The sequence below is a fragment of the Odontesthes bonariensis genome, chromosome 21 (genome assembly GCF_027942865.1).
Source record: "Odontesthes bonariensis isolate fOdoBon6 chromosome 21, fOdoBon6.hap1, whole genome shotgun sequence".
Classification (NCBI taxonomy): Eukaryota; Metazoa; Chordata; class Actinopteri; order Atheriniformes; family Atherinopsidae; genus Odontesthes; species Odontesthes bonariensis.
This window is the reverse complement of record NC_134526.1, coordinates 14,642,097-14,665,161: the sequence shown is the minus strand read 5'-3', so window position 1 is coordinate 14,665,161 and position 23,065 is coordinate 14,642,097. Positions and strand designations below refer to the sequence as shown.

Sequence of the window (23,065 nt, the reverse complement as noted above, 5' to 3'; positions counted from 1 at the left end):
ATTAAAGTCCCATGGTTCAGCATAATCTGAGAATGATGGATTCTAGACATCCAAATGTATACTTAATGCTTGAAAGAAAAAAAAGGGGAAAAAATATAACAAGCTGCTCACTTCAATCTCCTCTGTCATCTTAACTTGGTAAATGGATGATGCAGATATAGCCCTGCTGAGCATATTCTGTCTGAAGGACTGACTCATCCACTTTCTCATGATGTCCATGGCCTGAGAGATCACCATGTCTTTGGCATATTGTCGTTCTCCATTTTGTTCTTGAGTTTCCTGAATGTAAAAATAGTAGCGTTTTTGAGTACAGGCAATTGTCAGAAAAACCAATGCTGACTGGTATAAACTATACTTTATATGCTGTACCTGTTGCTTGTTACATCGAACAAAGTCTGACACCGATGCAACCAGATTCATGCATGCCACAGGAATATCAGGGTAGTTTTGAGTATATAATCCTGGCTTGACCCCTTTGCAGATTTTCTCTAACAGTCTCACTGCTATTACCAGGCACTCTTTCCTGTAAGCCTCTGTGACATATCTATGATAAAACAGAAACAAAAGCAGATGAGAATAAAAATACACCCATATAGTGGAGCTTAAAACCATGTAAACCTTTGGAAATTTCTATATTCTGGCAATTTTGTTTTTATCAAATCCTAAACACAGTCTGTGTAATTGTGCAGTGTTGGCGCTCAAACTCTTTGGAAATGCTTTTTTGAATCTCATTATAAAAAAGACTCCAAGAAAATGACGTTCACTCTCAAATGTATAATTCCCCTGAATACATAAGCGATTGGCTTCTCGTCACTTAAAGTAATGAAAACCTAAAGATTTTTTTAGATCATACATATGCAGACATATTGGAAATTCTAAAGGGCCGAGTATAGAAAATCAAACATATGTATAGACAGAATTCATGGTATACCTGTATTTTTCCTCAATAAGACGCACTTGGATGTGGGCCAGAATTTCAGTTACTGCCTTTAAATAAATAAAAAATAAATACATTATTATATAATACATAATATCATGTCAAATGTATTAATTCTCATTGGATTGAGGCTGTATAATCAAAGGAAAGTAAAAACACACAATTATTTTGGAGCTATAGCGGTCTTATAATATTCCAGTGTGAGGTATGTGATGATATCTGAAAGAAGACTCAAGTTCAACACTTCTTGCTTCCAATACAGAAGCATCTGTGTATATGCACTCACCTGAAAGTTGCTAGCAGTAATATCCTGAGAAACCTTGTAAGTGAAAACATTAAGCATGTCCAAAAGCTCAGGGTTTATGATGTTGCTACAATCCAACAGGTCATCAATTGGCATCAGATACAAGCAGGATCGAACTGAGAGCGAGTCCACCTGCATCAAGTGACTGTGGCTTTTCATCACGTTTAGAAGCGCTCTAAAAGCAAAAAATAATCACAAAAACACAGTGATACAGATCCATTTGCAAAGAACTGAAGCAATGTTATACAGTAAGGCCTGTTAGTGGATGCAGTGGGAGTCTTACTTCCTATCTTGACTGCTGATGTATGTTGAATTGACAATGTCAATTCCTTGCAAACCCGCCCAGGCCAAGACACTCTTCGAGTTTCCAGAAGTCTGTACTTCAAAGGGCTTTACGGTGCCTTTGAGGAGGTGCAGAAGTGGTAGTACCAGAATCCATCGAGGCATTCCAGCTGTTTTCACAGCTTTTATCAGAGCCACCAACATTTCTGGCAAACTACAACAAAAATTTGTTCAAGCTTAAAGTCTACCAATACTGTGTACTTCCAAGAGTACCACAAACATAGGTGCTTACCTTTTGAGAACAGACACACTCTGGGAAAAGTCTGTCCAATACTCAAGGAATTTGTCTTTCTCTAGTTTGGGTAAACACAGAGCATTACAGAGCCCATGGAGCTCAGCATTATCAAATCTGATTTGGTACTGCTTCATCACATGAAGCATGATCACAGCTGCTCTCATCGTGTCCTGAATGTAGAGACTCTTTCCATCTCCATCCTTCAGCTGAGGAATCACATTTGTCAGCATGAACTCCTTCAGCATTTTCTTCACCTATGATATTACAAAACAGACGCAGAGAGTTGAAGTGGCATTACCGGGGGGGAGGGGGGGGGGGTGTCTTGATTCTGCACAAAAACACTCAATACTTACATCATCTTCCCCAAAGTCTAAGGAGTACCATTTCTTTGATCTCTCTTCATACACAAAAGGATTCCCAAAAACCTGAAAGAACTGAGTCAGCTGGATTTGAAAACTCTTCAAGTTGGTATCACTCCAGCTCCTGAGAAGATCAAATATGGTCTCCAGCATCAAATTCCCAGCTATATGTCTGCCTTTAATCAGACTGTCACGTTGTTCAGGCCAAATTTTTTCCTTTACGCGTTTGAGTAGGTTTTTTGATGGCTCAGCACAGATGATGTCATCATATTGATGCCAGTCCCCTTTAAAAAAAATAACACAACAGTACATAACATGGGTAACTGTAAATGGAACGCATGTGGAAAACATTGAATGTAAGTGAAATTAAAATTAGTTTGATTAAGTGAGGGTTAGATTTACCATCCTCAGTGATGAGCTGGGATTTCACAAACAAACATCTGTTGGTGTTGTGTTGGGAAGAATCAAGTTTGTATATGTACTCGTACTCATACTCTTGCTTTTTGTGCTTGTAGACAACATATTTGTATGGTATCGACACAGATGCAGCATCACTTCTTCTGGTTGTCAGACTGCCTTCGACCAGAAACCCGTGCTCTCCAAGATCCCTGCAGGAATGCATGAAAAGAAACAGGTATTACCAATGTATATGGTGGTTAAAAATAAATAAAAAAGCAGTAACAGCCCTGCATGTCCATGCATACACAAAAGAGCTAAAGCTATTAATCTAAACCACTGGCAGTTCTGAACCCATAACAACCTTTTGAGGGGTTTTTATCTTTTCCTCAGCACAATGAATCAAACTTACCAGCCAAGCAACTTAATATACTGTATATCTATACTGTATATTACAGTCTGTTCAAGAAAACATACCTGCTCACAAACAGTTCAGACACATTTTCCTCCCATGTACCAATGTGTTTCCCTGCTCTGATAAAGATTTGATCTTCCCCTGGATTAAATTTGAAGTCCTTTGAGAGAACTGCATGGAAGTAAATCGTGAGTCTGTCGCGTGCAGAGATGGTCTTGTTCTGCGTCGGCCTGCACAAAGCATGAACAATATAAAACTGCAGTGTTACATTCAATGCACAAGACAGAAAAGTTCATGAAAAGCAATATATTGTATTGACAGAGATGGATCACCTTTTGGGGGGCCCGGCTGGGCTGTTAGATTTTGTGTTATCCTTTCTGCCCTCTTTGGAGTCTTTGTCACCATCGGAAGACTCCTCAACAACCACCACTTCCTCTTTGTCCTCTGGATCCACACTGGAGCCTGAGTTTTCAGCCTGTGATATTAAATATAAACACCTTAAACTCATGAGAACGGTTATATAAAATGTATAAAATGTAGGTGTAATACCTGTAATACCTTTGATTGTGCTTCACTCTGCTTCGGTTTCTGCCCCTGCTGACCTTTCCCCTTCTGTTTCTGCTCCTGTTGACCCTTTCCTTGCTGTTTCTGATCCTGCTGTTTATTTCCCTTCTGTTTGGGTTCACCTGTCAGTTTTGCTGTCGAATCCTCATTGGCATTCTGGTCCAGCATAGCTTGCTCAGTATTTACTCTTTCTTTCTTGTTCTTTGAGTTTTTCATGGCAGTCTTTTGGTCTTCGGGATTAGTGGGCTGTGTCCCTTCACCTGAACCTGGCTGAGAGGTCTGGTTCTTTGAGACGGAAGGCTGAGCTGGAGTGTCACCTGGTGCTGCCTTGAGCATCTGATCCTGTGCTGATTTCTCTGCATCGTTCTCTCCCTCTTTCGGTTCCTTAGACTGTGGACCACCTGTAGCTTCCTCAGACTGCCATCCTGTGCATGCCCCACCTGTAGCTTCCTCAGACTGCCCTCCTGTGCATGCCCCACCTGTAGCTTCCTCAGACTGCCCTCCTGTGCATGCCCCACCTGTAGCTCCCTCAGACTGCCCTCCTGTGCTTGCCCCAACCGTAGAAGCAGGCTTTTCACGCTGAATGACTTGTGTGTCTTGTGAGGCGCCCGTATCGTTAGCAACCAATGAACTGGGCTGTGCTTGCGGTGAGGAGAACTCATTTGGTTGTTCAGTCATCGCGTTGTCTGAACTTTCACTGTCGGTGGAGTCTTCTCTGTCATGTTTCTTCTTCGTCTGGTTGTCTCCAACAGAAGTGTGCGATCGGTCAGACAGGCTTTGATCTTGATCCGATGACATGTTGCCATCTTTCTTTTTTTTGTTCCTCTTCCTCTTTTTTCTCTAAAAAGGAAAAGAAAAATGGAACTAAAATCTGTTCTGCAAAGGAAGGTTAAATAAAATCTGGAAAAAAGATATAAACATGTTCCATCTCTAAAATCTAAACTAGAATCTATTCCAAATGATACAAATTCAGAATAATTAGCATTATTATTATAACCGGGCGCTCACACCAAAAGCGTCAAAATCGCCTGATGTACTTGTATCGTACAGCTCTGGGAAACCGGAGACTGCAATAATTCATTTATCCTATGATTTCTTTTCTTTCTGCTTTTTTTTCCGCCTTCGGAATCCAGATCGGTCGCTGCTCATTTGCAGAAATTTGAGCCTCTCTCAACTTTCGACGCATCCAACGCGCCGCTCACAACGCCGGTCGCTCATCGACGCCAGTCTACATTGAAAATGAATGGCAGCTGGCCGCCGTGGCCGCTCAAGGCGCTTGTGGTGTGAGCGCCCAGTAAGTGTTTAACTGGAATTTTGTCTTTAGACATGCAGTTGTCATTGCTATGCCATAGTCGATGCCATTCTGACATAAATACTAACATCACTAGATGTTTGCCATGAGGATGAATTTAGAGCATTTCAGAAAAAGAGCGTCCGCTTTCTATTAGCAGCAGATGACTTTCAGAAATAAAGACCCAAGCATGCAGAGCAGCCGTGAGCCCCGCTGCTCCCACCAGGGTTATTCAAGTCGAAATCAACTCGTCTTGGCATGTCAGCTGGCACAAAATGGTGCCAAAGGGGTGCACTAAAAATCATTAGTTGTTACATTTAGTACTACATGCCTGCCCTTTATATCTTGGCAGCTGCACATAAAGCTCAAAAACTGTTAACATCAAAAGAATGTTAATGTTATCAGCAAATAGGTCAGACAGTTACTGATAAGTGACCAAATCAAGGTGATCAAGTTAATGATTGAATATTTTCTGATGTACAGGAGTAGAATATAATGTTTTCCAGTGTACGTTAGATCTAATAACCAGCTGAAGGCTATAAAAAAAAGATTTGTTGGCATGTTGGGAGAAGATACAAGGACTGATAAAACACATTCTGACAAGTAAATACATGGTTCCCATGGTAACGCGACGCGAAAAATACAAGTTGTTTCACGGTAACAGCAAAGCTTGGTGGGTCAAGTGGTTTGGATAGTTAACTTTGGCAATGCTTTCAGCTGAGAATCAACAGTACGAGTTGTTAATTCAACACTGAGTTCTGGTAAAAAAAGCAGATTTTTAGGGCCTGCACAGTGTTGTGGTGGTTAGCACCATCGCCGCACAGGTTGCAAACTCTCCCCATGTATGCATGGGATCTCTCCGGGTACTCCGGCTTCCTCCGTCCGCCCCAAAAAATGCAAGTTAGGTTAAAGGGATAGTTCGCCTCTTTTGACATGAAGCTGTATGACATCCCATATTAGCAATATCATTTGACTTACCCCCCGCTGCGTCCTGTGAGCCGAGTTCCAGCCTCGTTTTGGCGTTGACGAAGGTAGTCCGGCTAGTTTGCTGGGGTCCCAAAAATAAAGCGTCTTGCTTCTCAAAACAATATGCGTTCAAAAGAGTAATACATTTGCGTCACAAAATCGTCCCTCAAGAAAAAGTCAGACCTCAATATCGCTTGGCGCTATTTCTCTCTACCTTCGTATCACTACGGGCTGTGTAAACTGCGCAGACCGAAGTGCAGACCGAGCACTCCCCTGCTTCCGAGCAGTAAACACCGTAACAGGTGCGGCTATCGCTAGGTAGCTGTACGCATTGATATGAAGGGAGGAAAAATAGCGGCAAGCAATTTTGAGGTCTGACTTTTTCTGGAGGCACGATTTTGTGATGCAAATGTATTACTCTTTTGAACACATGTTTTTTTGAGAAGCAAGACACTTTATTTTCGGGACCCTAGCAAACTAGCCGGACAAAACGAGGCCGGAACTCGGCTCACAGGACACAGCAGGGGGTAAGTCAATGTTCATAAATGATATTGCTAATATGGGATGTCATACAGCTTCATGTTAAAAGAGGCGAACTATCCCTTTAACTGGTCACTCTAAATTGACCCTACTGGATGGTTGTTTGTCTCATTTGTCTCTATGTGGCCCTGTGATGGACTGGCGACCTGTCCAGGGTGTACACCCCCTCTCGCCCGACGCTGGATAGGCTCCTATGACCCCGAGTTGGATTAAGCCGGTATAGAAAAAGGATGGATGGATATCCTGCCTGACAACTATTGTTGTGGAGAAAAATGAGTCGGACGCGCCGTGGTCAGCCTCTTATGGGGAATTTATTGAACAGACCGTCACAGAGACAAGTACATTTCAGAATGCCCGGAAATTCCCTTTGACCTCAGTTTGTGATAATCTTTTATACTCTCCTGACTCATTCAATACGTGGCCCAAACCCAATCTCTTTTCGGCGCCTGGCTTTCGCCATTATCTAGACAGAGCTCATCCTAACCTCACACAATATTCATGAACCGGACAACAAGGCACACTGTGTAATTAGGACAAGTGTCATGGCTCTGCTCTCCCACAGTATCAAATGATGCTTCAGTCTGAGCACTCAATTTGGGATATCATCAAGAATCAGTTAAAAGTCTGTCGCTCTTCCCAGACAATATAATATGACTGTAATTCAGTCACAACAGTCAACAAATCCTAACAGTAGAATTAAAAAGTTTCTAAAACAACACATCAAAGGATATTGAACATTATAACCCTCATACAGGTAGGATTTCTTGCAGTAATTAGGTATAATAGTGCATCAGGCAAATATTGTCCACTACACTCACCTTTTTCTTTGGGTTGAGTTGCTCATCATTTGGACGTTTGGGAGATTTATTGGCTTCGTTGTTCTCTGCAACCGGAGCATTTTTCAGAGACTCCAAGTCCTCCGTTCTTCTCTCCAGGTCTGCTACCAAGGATTTAGGCTCATTTCCTGAATCTGGATTAAAGACGTGCAGTTTAACAAATGACGGAATGTGTGATTAAGTCAATAAATAAATCAGACTTCAGACCCAGACGTGGACAAACTCGCTTTGGCGGTTTAGATTTCACAGCTGTGTGCCCGCTCAGACTTACGGTGCTTTCTTATCATAGTATCAAAAATGCATTTGCATTTCAAATCAAAGTCAAATCACCTTGCAAATTCAAATTCTAGTATTTAGACCGTGACATAAAGAAAATATATCCATGCATTATCACTGAGGACTATCTATGCCATTTATTTCCTTTTGTTTGATATTCTTTATTTCTGTTTTGATAAAAAAAAATAAAAATTTAAAAACACAGAAATTTTAGAATAAAACTCTGAAATTATCTACTTACCCTGTGTGTTTGCAGGTTGAACACAAAGTCTCTCGCCACAATTACTACAGAACTTGGCTCCTTTCTCCACAATATCATGGTCACATTTTAAGCACTTCATATTCGGGCATCAATCTACAAAAAAAAAAAAAAAAAACTATTTTCAGTCAATGCCCAACCCTGAAGCAGTTCCCTTTCACTTTCAGTTTTGCCAGTGGCGGTCTCATGATAGTGCGATCAGGTCTGCAACAATCACGCGGGGCATATTCAGACTTTGAACAGCCTTACCCAACAAATTAGCCAATTAACTCTTTAAGTATTGAAATGGAGGAATCCTGCTGCAATGGTGCTGGTTATAACCACTACCCACACAAACAGTCCCACCAACTGAGATCCACAGAAATTTTAGTGCCTCAAAAAAAAACTTTATCCTGAAGATTCAAAAAGATGCTTATACGGGGGTGTTTCTGGGTGTATCTAGAAAACTCATACTAGCTTTTGTCTTTTCTAATCATCTAGTTGGATGTTTGTTTAAAGGCTGACGATATTATGAAACATGTTGAAATCACTCTTCTCACAAAATATTGTCAAGTCATACTTATTTAAATATACATTCAGAACATAATACGTTGCTCTGATGCATAAATCAATGTGGTAAAGGTCCGATATTTGGTAAGAGTCAAAAGTGAAACTTATGACTGATTCACTGGTATTGCAGGCATTCGTTTTTATTTTTTCTTGGATGAGTCAGATGGTTAATGCTATCACTTGCATGTCAGTATGGTTCCATTTGTAAAAGAAAAAATATATCTTAAAACCCATTCATGACGTAACTGGCTAATGAAAATTGTAGTGTAAACACTTGCGGTAAACGGAGTAAATTAGATTCCAGGTTGGTGGTCTTAGTTTTTAAAAAGGTGGAACAAACATACACACACATACTAAGCATTGTTTAACACCTATTTAAGTAGCATCCGCAGGATAGGAAGCACAAGTGTAGTTTAAGTTGGCTTTCTTTTCTTTTTGTTCTTTTCACTTTTACATACAAATCGGTCGGATGTCAGTTTTTCCGGTATCGAGCGAGTGCTCGCCCTAGTCAACGATCTTTGGCTTAGTAGCTTAGCCAATCACCTATTTGGCTTGCAAACAACATGTTTCTAGTCACTTCCTGTTTGTTTTGACAACAAAACTGGGAATAAAGGCCAAACAACCACTTTGGCAGCAAACATTATCAGTTCGATAACAATTGTCATCTGCAGTGAAAGCTCCGAGCCACAATGAACCAGCACCCTTGCTATAATTAAGCAGTGTGTGGGCTAACTAGCTTTACTGCGCAGCTAACATTAGCTACGGCCAGCCTCACTTTCGCTAGAAATGGATCCTTATACCGTGCGGATGCAATGACAGGTGTCAACCAGAGTACATCTCGCTGTTAACCCACTTATGCCACACTTACTCGGACGTGTCCTGTGACAAGTCCGATAGCCACTCCAGCTAATAAAGTTATCTTATCGCTACTTTGTCATAACGTGTTACATACTCTCCATCATGGAGCAGGCAGCATTCAAACACTTACCAGAGCTGATTGCGTCGCTACGTTTCCCTCTGTTCAGCAAGGCAAAAGCAGCCAAATCATCCCCGCTACCGATCAGGCCACGTGCCTGCGTACTGACGGCCGAATCCTCTTTTCATTTCCTCTCCTCGTTTCTTAAAGTTTCGTTTTTTCAGAAGTGGGCGTCGGCTATAATAAAGCTATAATAAAGTTTACAGCCTAAGTTAATCATATCAATACCGGTTTGGCAGGGACCACAGAGCAAGTTTCCCTACAACGTCCGAAAATTCCTTGCAACCACAACTTTTAAACTGACAATAATTTCCATACAGGTAAATTAACTCATTTGTGTGGATAACAACGAGGAGAGGAGAGTGAGTCTATAGGTACCTGTGACAACAATATCTTTCACTTTGAGCATTTTTTCTTTCTTTCTTTTGATAACAAACCTTAGTAATAAAGTAATATATCACATTTTATATTATTATAATATATATATAAATATATACAGTATGTAGGCTATATGAGATAGCCTGCTACAGGCGCATATCACAGATGGGAATAAGTGTGGTCAGATTCTCATTTGCATCGTGGTTGTCTTGTCAGTAGCCCTTAACAATTTCTCCCCCCATCTTTCCTTAACCCCATGATGTTTACCAAAGAGGCGGGGGAAAGATCACAGCAAATATGGGATAGGAGGTTATTTTTTTAAATGATTTAAATGAAGACAGTATTAACCCAATATATTACATGTTCGGTCTCATTAAATTCATTGACTATACATCAATTTAGGCCTCTACGATATGCCAAAAACAGTTGATTGGTCAATAGGGGATCATAATCATGATTTTGTACAAAGGCAGCAGCCAGGAAGGGTTGAATCTCTGAGGAGTAAAGATGTTGCTCAGGGGGGGCATCACTTCTCTGGACTCATGGGTTATATTAGTGCTCTTGACAGGGCTCATTTACACTTCTGTGAAGGCAGTATGAAAGCAGAAAAGATCATCAAGATTTTAGAACAACATCACATAGAACATGGTTAACACTGTTGCCTCACAGCCAGAGGGTTCCTGGTTCATATCCCAGCTGGAGCCTTCCTGTGTGGACTTTGCATGCGGGGGTTAGTGTGAGTGCAAAGGCTTTGTCCCACGGCTGTAGCAATACTTTCTCACATGGCATAAGAGAGTCATAAACCTGAAATTGAGCAGCTCCACTGGGCATTCAGTGTGGCGTGTAAGAAGTGGGACAAAAGCTTTGTCTCGTCTTGTATTTTCAGACTTGCAGAATTGATCTGTACTTGAAGATTGGATTTGTATGCGTTGTCACACATACTTATGCCGATACAAGTTGCAGTACATAGGTCAAAGTTGCAAAACCTGTAAACCTGTAAACCTGTCTCTGCTCCATATTTTACAGCAAAGGCAGAGTCAGGCTGATTTCAGTGTCTCAAAAACATCATGGACTTTAGCAGATGTGGCATGAGAATTGGGGGTGCACGGTGGTGCCTCACAGTGGGAGGGTTCCAGGTTCAACTCTCAGCTGGGGCTTTTCTATGTGGAGTTTGCATGTTCTCCCTGTGTATGTGTGGGTTCTCTCCGGGTACTCCGGCTTCCTCGCTCTGTCCAAAAACATGCATGTTAGGTTAATTGGTGTCTCTAAAAATTTGTCCTTAGGAGTGAGTGTGAGCGTGTGTGTGGTTGTTCGTCTCATGTGTCTCTGTGATGGACTGGCAACCTGTCCAGGGTGAACCCTGCCTCTCGCCCGATGACGGATTCAGCGGGTATAGAAAATGGATGGCATGAGAATTAATTCTAATTCTCAAACAAAATTCATAACTTCACCAGCATCTCCACGCAAAGCTACACGTAAAAATCCCTCATCCCTCTTGATGGTACAATATGTGAAATATTAGTGTTTGAATTTCAAATTTTGATACTTTTGTCTAAGATAATGAGGATTGTGGGATGGACAATTAATTGCTCTTGATATCCAGTTTACTCATTCATGCACGCAGCAGTTTGTTTCTGCAAGCACATTGAAGTATTGTCTCTTGATAACTTTTGCTTCCTTTTTTTACTTCGAACAAGGCCAAGCTTCTTATCAGTGGCCACCAGCAGAAGATTACTGTGGAATAACTGTAGGCTACTGGAATTCCCTCATTATGAGTAAAAGCGTGGCAGTAACATCCCTCTGATAAAGAACACTGGGAGGAAACAGAGAACCCTTAACTCAGTCAGTGTTGACTTCGGGCAAAGGCAAGTTCGTTTGGTTCACCTTTTAAAGCTACATGCGGGTTTATGTTGTGTGATGGCTGCTAACAGCAGGGTGTTATTTAAAGAATGATCAGACAGAGAGCTGGTTCTGAAACAGGTTTGTGGCAGAGCTAATTAGAAAAGAATGTGCAGTAGAAAAATGGAAGTGTGCAGCGGTTTTACTTTTGGAAGAACTGTGCCTTATAATGAGCTCCACACCACGCTGTTCCTGTAAGTTTACAGTAAAGGGTAACATGTTCAACCTGCAGGTGTTTATTGTTACACAGAGCGCCCTGCATTGCATGCAGGTTGACCTTTTATCCTGTTATCCTGAGCCTCTCTACAGCTCTCACATGGCATGCACTCAACCACTGAGAAGCTCATAGTTTGGGCATGTTACAACAATGAGCACTTAATTCAAAGTTGATGCTATGCTCTTACATTGTCAGCAGAGGGCAGAATGAGCCAGGATTTGACCACACCTGTATAACAAAAGGATTTCACACCTGACAGCAGTGGTCACCTAAAAAAGTCACATCACATGACTGAAACACCAATCTGGGGTGTTTCGGAGAGATAACTCCACTTTGGCTTTTCAGATGAATTTTGTCCAGGCACATTGCCATGGTAACAAGGACTATACTCATACAAAAGGAGTTCAGGTTGTAAAATTCTGACATTATGAAACTTGTCCTTCACCATAAAAGAAGAAACAGGGACATAATGATACTAATAATAATAATACTAAAGATACTAATGGCAAAAACATACTTTTAGAAATGATGTATCGGAATGTAAATGTGAAAGTGAAAGTGGAATCTGAATAAGCATACAAGTGGAATCAGGAACAGTCACTGCCAGTGGGGAGTTCAGGGGTTTTCCAGGGTTTCTCTTTTATTCAGTCACATGCAGAAAAACACAATTTAGATATTTCATTGATTTACACTGGAGGCCCTCTACTGAAAAGCAGGTGTTAGTAAAAAAATATGTTCACCTTTAGATTAATGCACTTCTCCCTTCTTACAGGTACAGTCCCTTCTTACAAATCAGTGTTTTTCTTGTTGCTTTCAGCTGTCCAATATCACAGTTCATGGCTCACATAGATAGTTTATTTAACTGGTTTTTGCAGACATTCAAATTTTTACAGCCCGACGAACTAGCCACAGTTTTCTGTGTTTCGGTTGGGAATGTAATATAGGAGGCTCTCGGCAGAGAGACTACATAGAGAAAATGAATGTTCACGATGCCGGAATAAAGAAAAAAGAAAGCACAAGTCAAGAACATCTGTGAACAGTTATGAGCAAAATACTGAGGCCAGTTAACAGCCATTTAAACTAACTCATGAAAAAGAAAAGACTCTTCTCGATGAAATGCTTAAATATTCTTGATATTATGAATATTGACTTTGATATTTGTGCCAGCTATCCTATAAATTTCCAAATTTTGATGGAGTAACCCCCCACCCCCTCTAAAACACAGATGTTTACTACTATCACTCAAAATGATGCTGTCTGATGTCTTTAAGGCTCAGTATATGAAGGATTTAGTGGCTGGGTCCTGAAAAAGAAAAGAGATGTGTTTGCACCACGGGTGCCTTAAGCAAATAGTTATTAATGAAATGTGTGCTTATTGGACTTTACCTGCACACTGTGCTGTAAATCACAGACGCATCATCATCATCATCATCATCATGGGAGTCCATCTGCTGCACCCTGCGGGTTTAGACAGTTAAAGAGTGACTCTGATGTAATATAAATAACTCTTTAAAAATATGGTTTCAGCTGAGAAAACATCTCACATGTCTGGCTTTCTCTTGGTGTTGAAGTTGATAGTTGTGTACACGACTTCTGGCTCACATAGAGTTCTTTCTTGCTTTTGGCTTGAATCAAACGCAGGCAAGTTGACATAGATTGCATTCTAGATCATAAATCATAGACATGAAATAGAAAAAGAATTATGTTTCCCTGCATGTATCAGTTCTGAGCAACCGCATGTTTTTTTGTTTTTTTTACACACAGTTGGATAGCAAACAACAACACGTTCTCACTTATCTGATTTCAGTGGTAGTGCAGAATTTGGATATGGTTAACAGATAACTGTTTAATCTGTGAGTGCGCACTAATAACATCCACAAACAAAATCTGACAGTAATAATATCTCCACCTGTGACTCGAGCTCACAGTCAGTTTCTGGTGCTGTGGACCTTTTTTTCCCAAATCTGAAATATATAAACAGACTTTTTAACATTGTCACCTGATTTCTGTGATTGATATATAACGGTGTTGAGTAAATGCTGCGTACCTGCGGATGGCAGCAACAGCGATCACAGTGAGAATCATAGCAATGCAGCAATTCACAGCAGTAATTATGAGTATGGTTCTTTTGTTGTTCACAGAGTGCGCTGAAAAACAAATGCTTCAAACTTAAAACACAGTGTGATTTATTGCATTTGCTTAAGAAAAATGTATAATGCAGGCAGGCAGCCTCCCTCCAGCCTGCTTGCGCTTGACTCAGAGCGCGGATCTCGAAAACACATGAGAAGCCTACATACAGAATCAAACGCGTACAGCACAGCTTTATGCCAATTACGCACACAGGCTCCACACCTCCACACACGCATCGCATCTGCAATCATAACTCATCAGGGGAAATCACATTTTGCCAATATTTTAGAGACCCCCCAACATTTCCCAAATCATGTTTTCGGGGGGGTCTCGTGTCAGTTTCAGGGGGTTTCGGATCCCCCGAGTCCCCCCGTAGTTCGAACCCTGGTTCTTGCGTAATCTTGCCTGCCAACAAAGGTCAAACGCCTCTTAATATAACTTCAGTGGAAACATAGAGCTGAATGCATACATTCCCTTTGATTTCAACAAAAATCGACTAATTGATTTGCCGTAAGTTACATCTAAAGTGAAAAATTTGGCATTGAATGGCAACTGATTTTAAGCTTTAGAAAAAGCATTTCAAGCGTCGGTTTATCATGATCTTACAACTGGAGAAATCTGAATATGTTAACCCATTTACCTCTGACCTTTAACGTCACCACAGAGGAGTTGTGGCTTCCATGCTCGTTGGTGGCGGTGCAGAAATACTGGCCATCATCTCTCTGGGAAATGCTCCTAAAATGATGTGCAGCCTGGTGACTGACAGCTGTAATGCTATTATTGTGTATCTTAAACCAGGCGTAATTCTCCACTGTTGGGTTTCCATGGCTGCTGCAGATCAGAGTGACATTGTTTCCAGGATCTACCACTGCTGAGGGTGTGACAGACACCGATGTGTTCTTAGGGCTGTCTAAAAGAAAACTAGAGTTATTCGCTTGTCAGACAAATCAGGCTGCAGACTCTCAAACTGATTAGTTTGGCATTTGCGTGTTTATATGTTCAAGCTGACAGAGATTCGCTAATAAAAGGAAAATGTTGAGACATCATCGGATGTAGTTCCCGATGATGGTGCTCCTGTTCAGTACTTACATTCAACATCAATATGCATGACTTCTGAAGTTGTTCCTGAGTGACTTTTTAGAGAACACGTGTAGTTTCCAGAGTTTGTGGAGGACATATTTCTTAAATACACCACCGGCCCCTCATTTATGGATTGCCCATCCTTAAACCAGTTGAATGCGGAAGGTTTACCATCATCGCAGCTGTTGGTGCAGGTAAGATTCACTGAATCCCCTTCCTTCACTGTTTTATTTCCATCATGTTTTGTCATGGAAATGTTCAAATCTGGAAGAGCAAAGTACAGCTTGTACAAACAACTCCGCAATCACAGCTGTGCTCTGTCCATGGGAGAGACAAAGAAAACTTACCAACAATCTTTAGCGTTGAGCCACTTGTCCCACTGAATTTGTCGGCCGTGGTTATAAATCTGAAAACGAATTTTCCTGTATCCTCATGCTCCACTTGAAGTATTTCAAGGGAGCAGTTGTGTTGTTTGTCGCCAATATACTGAAATCTTGGAGATCTGTCAGGATCTGAGCTACTGTCGTACAGAAAAGGGCCATTAAAAATGTCATGCCTTTCATGAACCCACTTCACACTCTTTACCAACTCATTGTCAGGATAGGTAAATGAACAAGGAATGACAACGGAGGATCCTCTCACTGCACAAATGTGCTGCTGGCGATACTCCACATTCCAAGTACTGCAGAGAACACCTGTAACATGTTTTAATCTAGGTTTTATTTCGTCATCTTAATCTTATCTTGAAAAAGAAATCTATTATAAAATCTTGCACTTACCTTCTAGAATAAGTAGCATCAGAGTCCATTTCAGGTTTCCTTGCTCAGCGCACATGGTTAAACCTTTCCGTTAAGTAATGATTACGTTTTTAGTGAGTTTTCATAGAAAGCTCTGTAAAGAGCCGAAACAGAAAATACAAAGAAACTCTACATTTCAATGCAAGCTCATATACATATGAAACTAGGCCCTGCAGAGAACACGAGGTTCTGTTCTCCGAATGATAGCAGAGTCAGAGGCATTGTGGTATTATTGTGGTAAGTAACTGCATGACCCACTTTCCGTGGAGCCTTGGTTTACAGCAGATGTCCTAAAATGTATATATATATGTTTTGTTTTTTGTTTTTTTTTCACTGTAGAATTCACTGGTACACTTTTTTTTTTTATCAGTCATGATGAGTCATCTGGTGAGTGATACCACTGCCTCCATGTCTCGCATACAGGATAGGTTTTCGAGGCTAAAATACAACGCTTTCGTCTAGTACAATGTTTGTCATTTAAACCCAAAAAGTTCTGTTTTGCTCATATGTGACCGTGAAACATTCTTACAACCCCATTCTGGTTTGTCCGTGTAGCAGCCATTAAATCTGAAAGTGGACTGGTGGAGTCTTCTCCTTTGTTCATGTCCTGACACCCATCCATACATACATATGTGGGGTAACTTTCATTTGTTATTCATGGGCCTCATTCAACTCGTTTTTTAAACAAGAAAACATTATATCATTTTGACCATAACGTACACATTTGCTGGACAAATCCTACATTGTGTACTGTTTATCACAGAGTAATCTTCTTCACTGTTTACAGAGGGCACTGAATGGAAATCATTCAAATTTTGTAATTGGGGGCACAAAATACAATAACATATTGTGCTCCTGGTCAAAAGTGACCAATATGAATAATTGAGTAAAGAAAAAAGCCCATATCTATACAAGAAAACATATTTAAAAAGCAATGCCTGAACACATTAACATTTTTTTTGTCTAAACAAACATAATAGTGTCTTCCAAACACTCCTCACTTCTGTAACTCTTTTTTCACTCTTGGAGATAACATTTTTTTTTTTTTAAACACAGTAACAAAAATATAAACAAAATAATCACAATCAATCAACCATTGTAACAAAAACACTAAAACTAAATATTTAAAATCCACCAGTCACTGGTCTGTGACCTACATAACGTCTTTGAACGAGTCGCTCACTGACATCTGTTGTTTCATGAACATGTTGGGCAATGCTTCGTGGTCGCTGCATTTGCTAACTGTGGGCACCACGAAATGTGAACACAAGCTTCCTTTTGCATCCCCCTTCTCTGGTGGGCGCAGACTTTGTTGTTGATGTTCACATGTCTCTCACCAACGAAGAAGAGAATGGTGTTCAAAGAAGGTGTCGAAGGGTTCAACCATGGCTTTTCTCAACTCTTCAAGGAACAGTCTCCTCTTGAAGTCTTTTCCCTTCATCCAGCCTTGATCTCCATGCTAAAAGAACATCACCATGTGCCAGCACAGTCATTCTTTTCCACGAGTATGTACTGGTAACCTACAAAGAAAGCGATCAGTGAATAGAATAATGATACTTCATGTCTTGCAAAGTAACATGAAAAAAAAAGAAGCACTGTTTATAATTTATACATTTATGTTGAGATAATTGTTCACAAATTCAATGAGGATTTTACAAAATCTTATTTTTATAGTGCAGATAGAACAATCTAAAGACTAAAGTGTGTGTCAGTAAATGTTAATTTTGAGAAAAAGCCATCCCTATCTGTGGTCGTCAGTACGGCTGGAGGCAACTTTGCTGGTTCACTCGGCACATACTGTTTGAAGGGACATCGTCCTCTAAAAGGAATAAGATGCTCTTTAATTGACGCTGATTCTGCCAAACTTCCCTGATTGGTGCCAACTTGTGTCGACGGCGGCCTGCTCTTGTGTGTGAATCACATTTGACAACATATGAAGTTAGTTGCATGAAAATTCACATTACACATTAAAAGTTGTAAACAGGACTTTATGCCATCCACCTGGGTCACCCTGGTGACATTTTCAGATGAAAACCGACCTTTTGGCTCAGATGGGGAAGCCATCCAGGAAAAAATCCCATTTTTGGACTGAAAAGTCGCAACAACTTTAGCTGGGTTTGAGTGATATTTTTTTATATTAATTAACTGCCAACAAGTGTGGTTCCCATGGAGTAAAAGTTGAAATAGAGTTAGGATACCTGAGGTGGTTATAAAGGGATTTAAGGTGTATGTATGGGTGCTCAAAGGCACCAGCATGGTGAAGTGTGGGAATGTGCTTAAACTCTATTTTATGCTTCAATTGTAGTCTTACTCATCAATTTCTGATGGCCAGTGATTCTCAAATTTCATTCTGTGTTCAGATAACGTGTGTAAATGAAGTCATTGAACCTTATGGCAAACAGATGATACAGACGGCATTTTCTGGAGAGAAAACTTAAAAAATTTGTCAGATTTGATGCAATAGGAAGATTAATGGACTTATTTTACTGTCAAATCATCTTCTAATCCCAGAGGTATATAATAATAAAAGGTATTATCATATTTTTGTCACATTTCCTTTTTTGCAGCCCTTACCTTGTCATGTGTTTAGCATTTTATTTAGATTTCTTTCTTTAATATGCACTCAGGATTGTCATGATCATATACACAATGTTTACTTTCTTTCAGTCCAAACAAAGTGCATGTTCCTACACTGAATATCCCTTCATAACGGCACAGCAGTAAAACTTGGACGGTTTAATATATGAGAGGTTTCACAGTTGGTGCCTTTAAAAGAAGAAAAAAATGTTTTCAATGGATCTTGATCCAGTAAAAACTAATAAACCAACGATAAGTGAGTGTTTGCCGTGCTTTACCTGCACAATGTGCTGTAGATCACATCTCCATAGTGGGAGTCTCATGCTCCCTGTTGATGGTACAGTCTGTCAGTATTTGTGAGATTAATGCAGATTAATTGTTTGTTTATTTTTTTTTTTTCTTCTTATTTTTTCTATAGTTGCATAACGGTCACATACAAGCCTGCTGACATTGTCTGTATTCTGAATACAATTCTGAACACAAATTGTAGGATTAACAAGTAAACAGTGCTTTTGCCCTCTTATATCAAATTCTTCTTTTGATTTCATTTGTGAATGTTTAAATGATCCCTCCACCCACGAGTACACAACAGAAACATTCTCTCTTTTCTCCCACATTATGAAAGTGGCAGTTTTGAATTGCTTTCTCGATTCAGTTTCAGATCACCTCTGTCCAACTGCCTGTATTTTTAGACCCGTGCACCATGTGTACCAGAAAGAGACAAAACAATCATATGTGTAAAAAAAAAAAAAACAGGGCTACATGTACTTTCGCTTCAAAGTCTACTTTAGGTACCCATGCTAAGCCTGAAATAAATCTGACAAATCTCATGGGCATTGTTACTTTATTAGCATATGAAAAGAGTATGATACACAAAATATCAGCACACCATTGAGCAACGACTAAGACAGTACAGTCTTATTTGTTACCCATCATACCAATAAAGGCTTTATTTAGTGATTAACAAATCTAATGGTACTAAATGGCACATTTTTAGTAGGCTTATATGTCCATTATATGCACACATAAGCTTATACAGTCATTGTGGTAAAAAGTAAGTACATTTTCATTCAATTCTAAGGTTTTATGTATCGCATTATTAGATTTACCAGGTCTTACAATGAGGTAAATACAACCTTACATGAGCAACAACACGACATATTGCACCATGTCATTATTTATTTGACAAAAACTGAACCAAAATGCAGAAAAAAAAGTTTGTGAAAACCAAAGTACATTCAAAAATCTAAAAGCTCGTAGAACCACCTTTCTCAATCAATACTTTGAAGTCATTGTGGTCTGTATGATTTTATCAGTTTGTCATATTGTAGTGTTGCAGTTTTGGTCCTTTGTGGTGTTGCTTCAGGTCATTTGCGATCATTTGTTTATGCACAGACCTCTAAAGGTCCCTTAGCATTTTAATCAGGCTGGCTGAGGTCTGGACTATGACTGCGCCATTGCAATAGCTTCATTCTTTTCTTTCTCAGATATTCTGATATAGATTTGTTACTGGGGCGGCTGTAGCTCAGGAGGAAGAGCAGTCACCCACCAATCGGAAGGTCAGTTGTGAGTAGGAAGCACGTAGTTTTGCATAGACTAAGACGTGTTATATGAGTGTGTGTGAATGTGGCATGTAGTGTTAGCAGTGCTTTGAGTGGTCGGCTAGACTAGAAAAGTGCTATACAAGTACAGTCCCTTTACTGTACTTTGGGTCATTTTAGTGTTGCATGACACAGTTTATGACAGCACCTTGCTTCTACTTACCATCTTAATTCCTATGGAAGCAATAAGGGTGCTGCAATATGTCATGTGATTGTACAATTGAGGTGATATTTACCTCATTTTAAGACCCAGCGAGGACCAGATGGTTTTTTTGTTAATGTCCCACAACAAAAAAAACTTAGTTTTAAAGTGGGTGTACTTACTTTTTGCCGTGACTGCAAGCTGTATATAAACAGATATATTACATTTTTTATATATGAAAGATTTCAGACTAGAACTCTAACATTGCCATCTTAAACCTGTTGCTACCAAATAAATTCAAGATAACCATGTTTTTTCACCCCAACACTCAAGTTCTCAGGCTGTAAATCAGGTCGGCGTCACAATGCATGCTTCACCTCTTCCTGTTTAAATGCCAGACATATGCAGAGGCCTATGTTCCATACAGATATGATCTGATGCAGCTTTGTTGTGGTCGAAGCACAGTCACAGCACAGTTAACACTCCAACATCTTTTCTTTTTTTTTATACTGTCAGACAGGATGACAACAAAGTGTTACTATTGCTGGTGAGCATGTGTTCAATTATTTGTTGAAACATTCTTAATACATTTGCATTTTATTTCTAACTGGTCATAATAAATGATAAACAAGGTTAGAAGAGGACACTGACTGTCCAGTATCAGTATTCACCATTAAAACAATTTTAAAAGGAAAGAAGTCCAGGTAAGGTATGTTCCCTACCTGCCTGAAATGATTTTAGACCAATAAAGGCAAACAAGACTTACTGAAATTGCCTGTCACTCAAAACACAACTGGGTCAAGTCCTTCAGCTTCACCATTTTAGGTCTGTCTCAAAAGTTGGAGATAACATCGTGGCGCTGATGTGAAAGCATAAAGAAGCAACAACAACAAAAGCTAAACCACAACAGTTGACTTTAGGGAAAGGGAAGGAACGTATTTCTTCTGACTGAACAGAGTTGAGGGGTCCGGTCAGGTGATGAAAGTTTGATGTTTTCTTTCTCAGTAGGGATGACATGAGTGTCTCACCCCATCCTCCTTTCTTGTAATTGTTTCCAAAGAGCATTTTAACATTAGGACAATTTCATAAAAATGTTACATAAATGTTCTCTGAAGTCTTTTTTATCATCCAAAAATAATCACCATTCTCATTTATTTTATGATTGAGAGAAAATGTTTTTGTTTTTTTTATTTAATTAAAATTTTTACTTCATTTTGACAAATTAGCTTTCAATCAATTTTGAGGAATCGTTTCTTCATCAACTTTCCTCTACATTTTTGTGACTGGTGTTTTTTTTTTTTTTTTCTTTTGAAGATTTTTTCCTTTATTTTGTCCCCTCCCTTCTCCCTCCGGTGTGTAAAGGATCACTCTCTCTGGGGTAGTTTGACGAAACAGCGGGGACGGTGACGGGGACCTTTAAAAGAACTCCGGACACGAGAATACGAGCAGTGAGCTGGTGAGCTGAGCCTACAACAGGACCATCTGCCGAAGGAGAGGCGCACACTGCAGCCACAGCGCTTGGAGACATGGAGTTGCCCTCCAAACTAGTGATGCCCATCGTAATGATTTTCGTGATGGTCGCTTGCAGCCCGACGGAAGCATGGTACAAACAGGTGGCCGGTCCCAGCTATTACTCGGTGGGTAGGGCGTCCGGCTTGCTGTCCGGTATCCGGAGGTCATCGCTCGTGAGAAGAGAGGAGCCTCCGTCAGACAGCGAAGAGTCTGCGACCAGCAACATGTTGTCCGAGTTCATCATGCGCAACTCCATTTTGAAGATGATGGTCAGTGCTTATCAACTTTATCCTCCCACGAACCTCCCTTTTCTAAGTTAGTTAGATGGGTTTAATAGTAGAATACCTTATGACAGGTGGGAATGCTTTGACGATTGGACTGCTAAATCCGCTTCCAAACTACCATAGATAGCCGAGGAGCTGTTCTTTCAGCACCACATGGACGCTTTTCATTACAAGACACTTTAACGGTCTTACTGTAGGGTTAACCTGGTGAAATGCTGGAGTATTAATATATTTCAAACTGTACGATGTAAAGAAAAAACAAACAAACAGTGCATTAAATCTATCTTCAATGTCAGTCAAATATTAAAGTCAGTTTAATTATTATTTACAGGATTGTTACAAATTCAGAATAGTGTAACTGTATTCATCCTGTATTACTTTTGGGCTTCACAAGCTCTTAAAGTTTAGCAATTAAATCAAGCACCCATTTTTTTTTTTTATTATGTATATTGGCAGTATTTTTTAAACCTTTTCACAAGTGTGTAGAATCCTTATAGATTCTGGTTATAGATGCTTCATCTCATCCTAAAGCATTGTCTTCATTTATCTTTTGTGTCTCCAAATAGCCCGTCTGTATCAAAGACGTCACCCCAAACCTGCAGAGCTGCCAATTCTTCCAGGAAGTCAAGGGATCATTAAAGTGTAAGGCAGACGTCTTCCTCTCCTTGGATCCCGCAGACTGTGATGGAGACTGAAACAGTAAATCTGGCAGCTGCGCTGGATGATGAAGCCTACTCCTTGGGGGAGTGGCATTTATTTATTTATTTTTTAAAAGCTGTATATTTAACGCAACAGACAATGCCCTCGATAGAAAACATTGCTCTTTCATGTACCATCATTCACAATGTGAGGTGTATTTACGATGACGTGTGAAGTCTTTAAATTGTAGAAGGTAATGTATATATTTGATCCGAGTTTTCATGAATAAATTATTCACATTGCAGCCCATGTGGAAAATGCTACAAGCACAACTCATTATTGTATGAAATTTGATTCCTAACATCACCAAAAATAACTTGCTGACTATTTTCTTTCAGATTTGAATGCATTACTAAAACACTGTAAAGTGAAATAAATTTCCACTTCTTCATAGTGTACTTGGTGGTGATCGATAACATCAAAGAAAATTAGTACGTTTCTCAGAAATTTGTAGTCAACATGCTTAGATTTGATTCTATGTGCCATTTTCTTGACTGATATAGA

General features: G+C 39.9%; 3 protein-coding genes across 5 annotated transcripts in view; 1 reads left to right on the top strand and 2 right to left on the bottom strand.

Annotated features, from left to right (window-relative positions):
• LOC142371006 (E3 ubiquitin-protein ligase rnf213-alpha-like) overlaps positions 1-9,428 on the bottom strand; it is a 33,703-nt gene extending 24,275 nt beyond the window's left edge. Inside the window, exons 1-14 of one of the 2 annotated variants that reach the window (XM_075453577.1) lie at positions 9,258-9,428; positions 7,703-7,816; positions 7,168-7,319; positions 3,547-4,392; positions 3,321-3,463; positions 3,051-3,218; positions 2,580-2,785; positions 2,172-2,461; positions 1,816-2,072; positions 1,525-1,737; positions 1,224-1,416; positions 932-987; positions 370-544; positions 112-279 (exon numbers count right to left, since the gene is read on the bottom strand). In XM_075453577.1, coding sequence (XP_075309692.1) covers positions 112-279; positions 370-544; positions 932-987; positions 1,224-1,416; positions 1,525-1,737; positions 1,816-2,072; positions 2,172-2,461; positions 2,580-2,785; positions 3,051-3,218; positions 3,321-3,463; positions 3,547-4,392; positions 7,168-7,319; positions 7,703-7,802 — 2,967 coding nt within the window. In that variant the 5' untranslated portion in view covers positions 7,803-7,816; positions 9,258-9,428. Of the gene's footprint in view, positions 1-111; positions 280-369; positions 545-931; positions 988-1,223; positions 1,417-1,524; positions 1,738-1,815; positions 2,073-2,171; positions 2,462-2,579; positions 2,786-3,050; positions 3,219-3,320; positions 3,464-3,546; positions 4,393-7,167; positions 7,320-7,702; positions 7,817-9,137; positions 9,228-9,257 lie in introns of those variants that run through there. The other variant, XM_075453578.1, reaches the window with a different exon arrangement.
• Positions 9,429-12,362: 2,934 nt separating this feature from the next.
• LOC142371259 (B-cell receptor CD22-like) lies at positions 12,363-15,948 on the bottom strand. 2 transcript variants are annotated; one of them, XM_075453891.1, is made up of 9 exons: positions 15,729-15,948; positions 15,297-15,644; positions 14,959-15,213; positions 14,510-14,779; positions 13,787-13,886; positions 13,649-13,703; positions 13,284-13,402; positions 13,126-13,197; positions 12,363-13,042 (listed from the first exon to the last, which is right to left on the bottom strand). In XM_075453891.1, exons 1-9 carry the CDS (start codon positions 15,781-15,783, stop codon positions 13,006-13,008), a joined length of 1,311 nt encoding a protein of 436 aa, XP_075310006.1. In that variant the 5' UTR covers positions 15,784-15,948; the 3' UTR covers positions 12,363-13,005. The 2 variants fall into 2 exon arrangements, 1 of the variants encoding a protein (XP_075310006.1); XR_012767999.1 differs by lacking the exon at positions 12,363-13,042 and having other exon boundaries at positions 13,127-13,197; positions 13,284-13,364.
• Positions 15,949-21,448: 5,500 nt separating this feature from the next.
• LOC142371399 (neuropeptide B-like) lies at positions 21,449-22,933 on the top strand. The gene is made up of 2 exons (XM_075454059.1): positions 21,449-21,847; positions 22,429-22,933. The coding sequence occupies exons 1-2, from the start codon at positions 21,593-21,595 to the stop codon at positions 22,555-22,557; spliced, it is 384 nt and encodes a 127-aa protein (XP_075310174.1). The 5' UTR covers positions 21,449-21,592; the 3' UTR covers positions 22,558-22,933.
• The last annotated feature ends 132 nt before the right edge of the window (positions 22,934-23,065 follow it).

What these genes read in the sequence shown, in the direction of transcription:
- LOC142371259 (XM_075453891.1), bottom strand. Translation starts at nt 15,783, where the DNA reads ATGTGCGCTGAGCAAGGAAACCTGAAATGGACTCTGATGCTACTTATT. An exon ending in CTCAACGCTAAAGATTGTTG is followed by an intron (nt 15,214 to 15,296) that starts GTAAGTTTTCTT and finishes TTGCTCTTCCAG; the next exon opens with ATTTGAACATTTCCATGACA. An exon ending in ACCAAGAGAAAGCCAGACAT is followed by an intron (nt 13,198 to 13,283) that starts GTGAGATGTTTT and finishes CTAAACCCGCAG; the next exon opens with GGTGCAGCAGATGGACTCCC.
- LOC142371399 (XM_075454059.1), top strand. Translation starts at nt 21,593, where the DNA reads ATGGAGTTGCCCTCCAAACTAGTGATGCCCATCGTAATGATTTTCGTG. An exon ending in ACTCCATTTTGAAGATGATG is followed by an intron (nt 21,848 to 22,428) that starts GTCAGTGCTTAT and finishes GTCTCCAAATAG; the next exon opens with CCCGTCTGTATCAAAGACGT.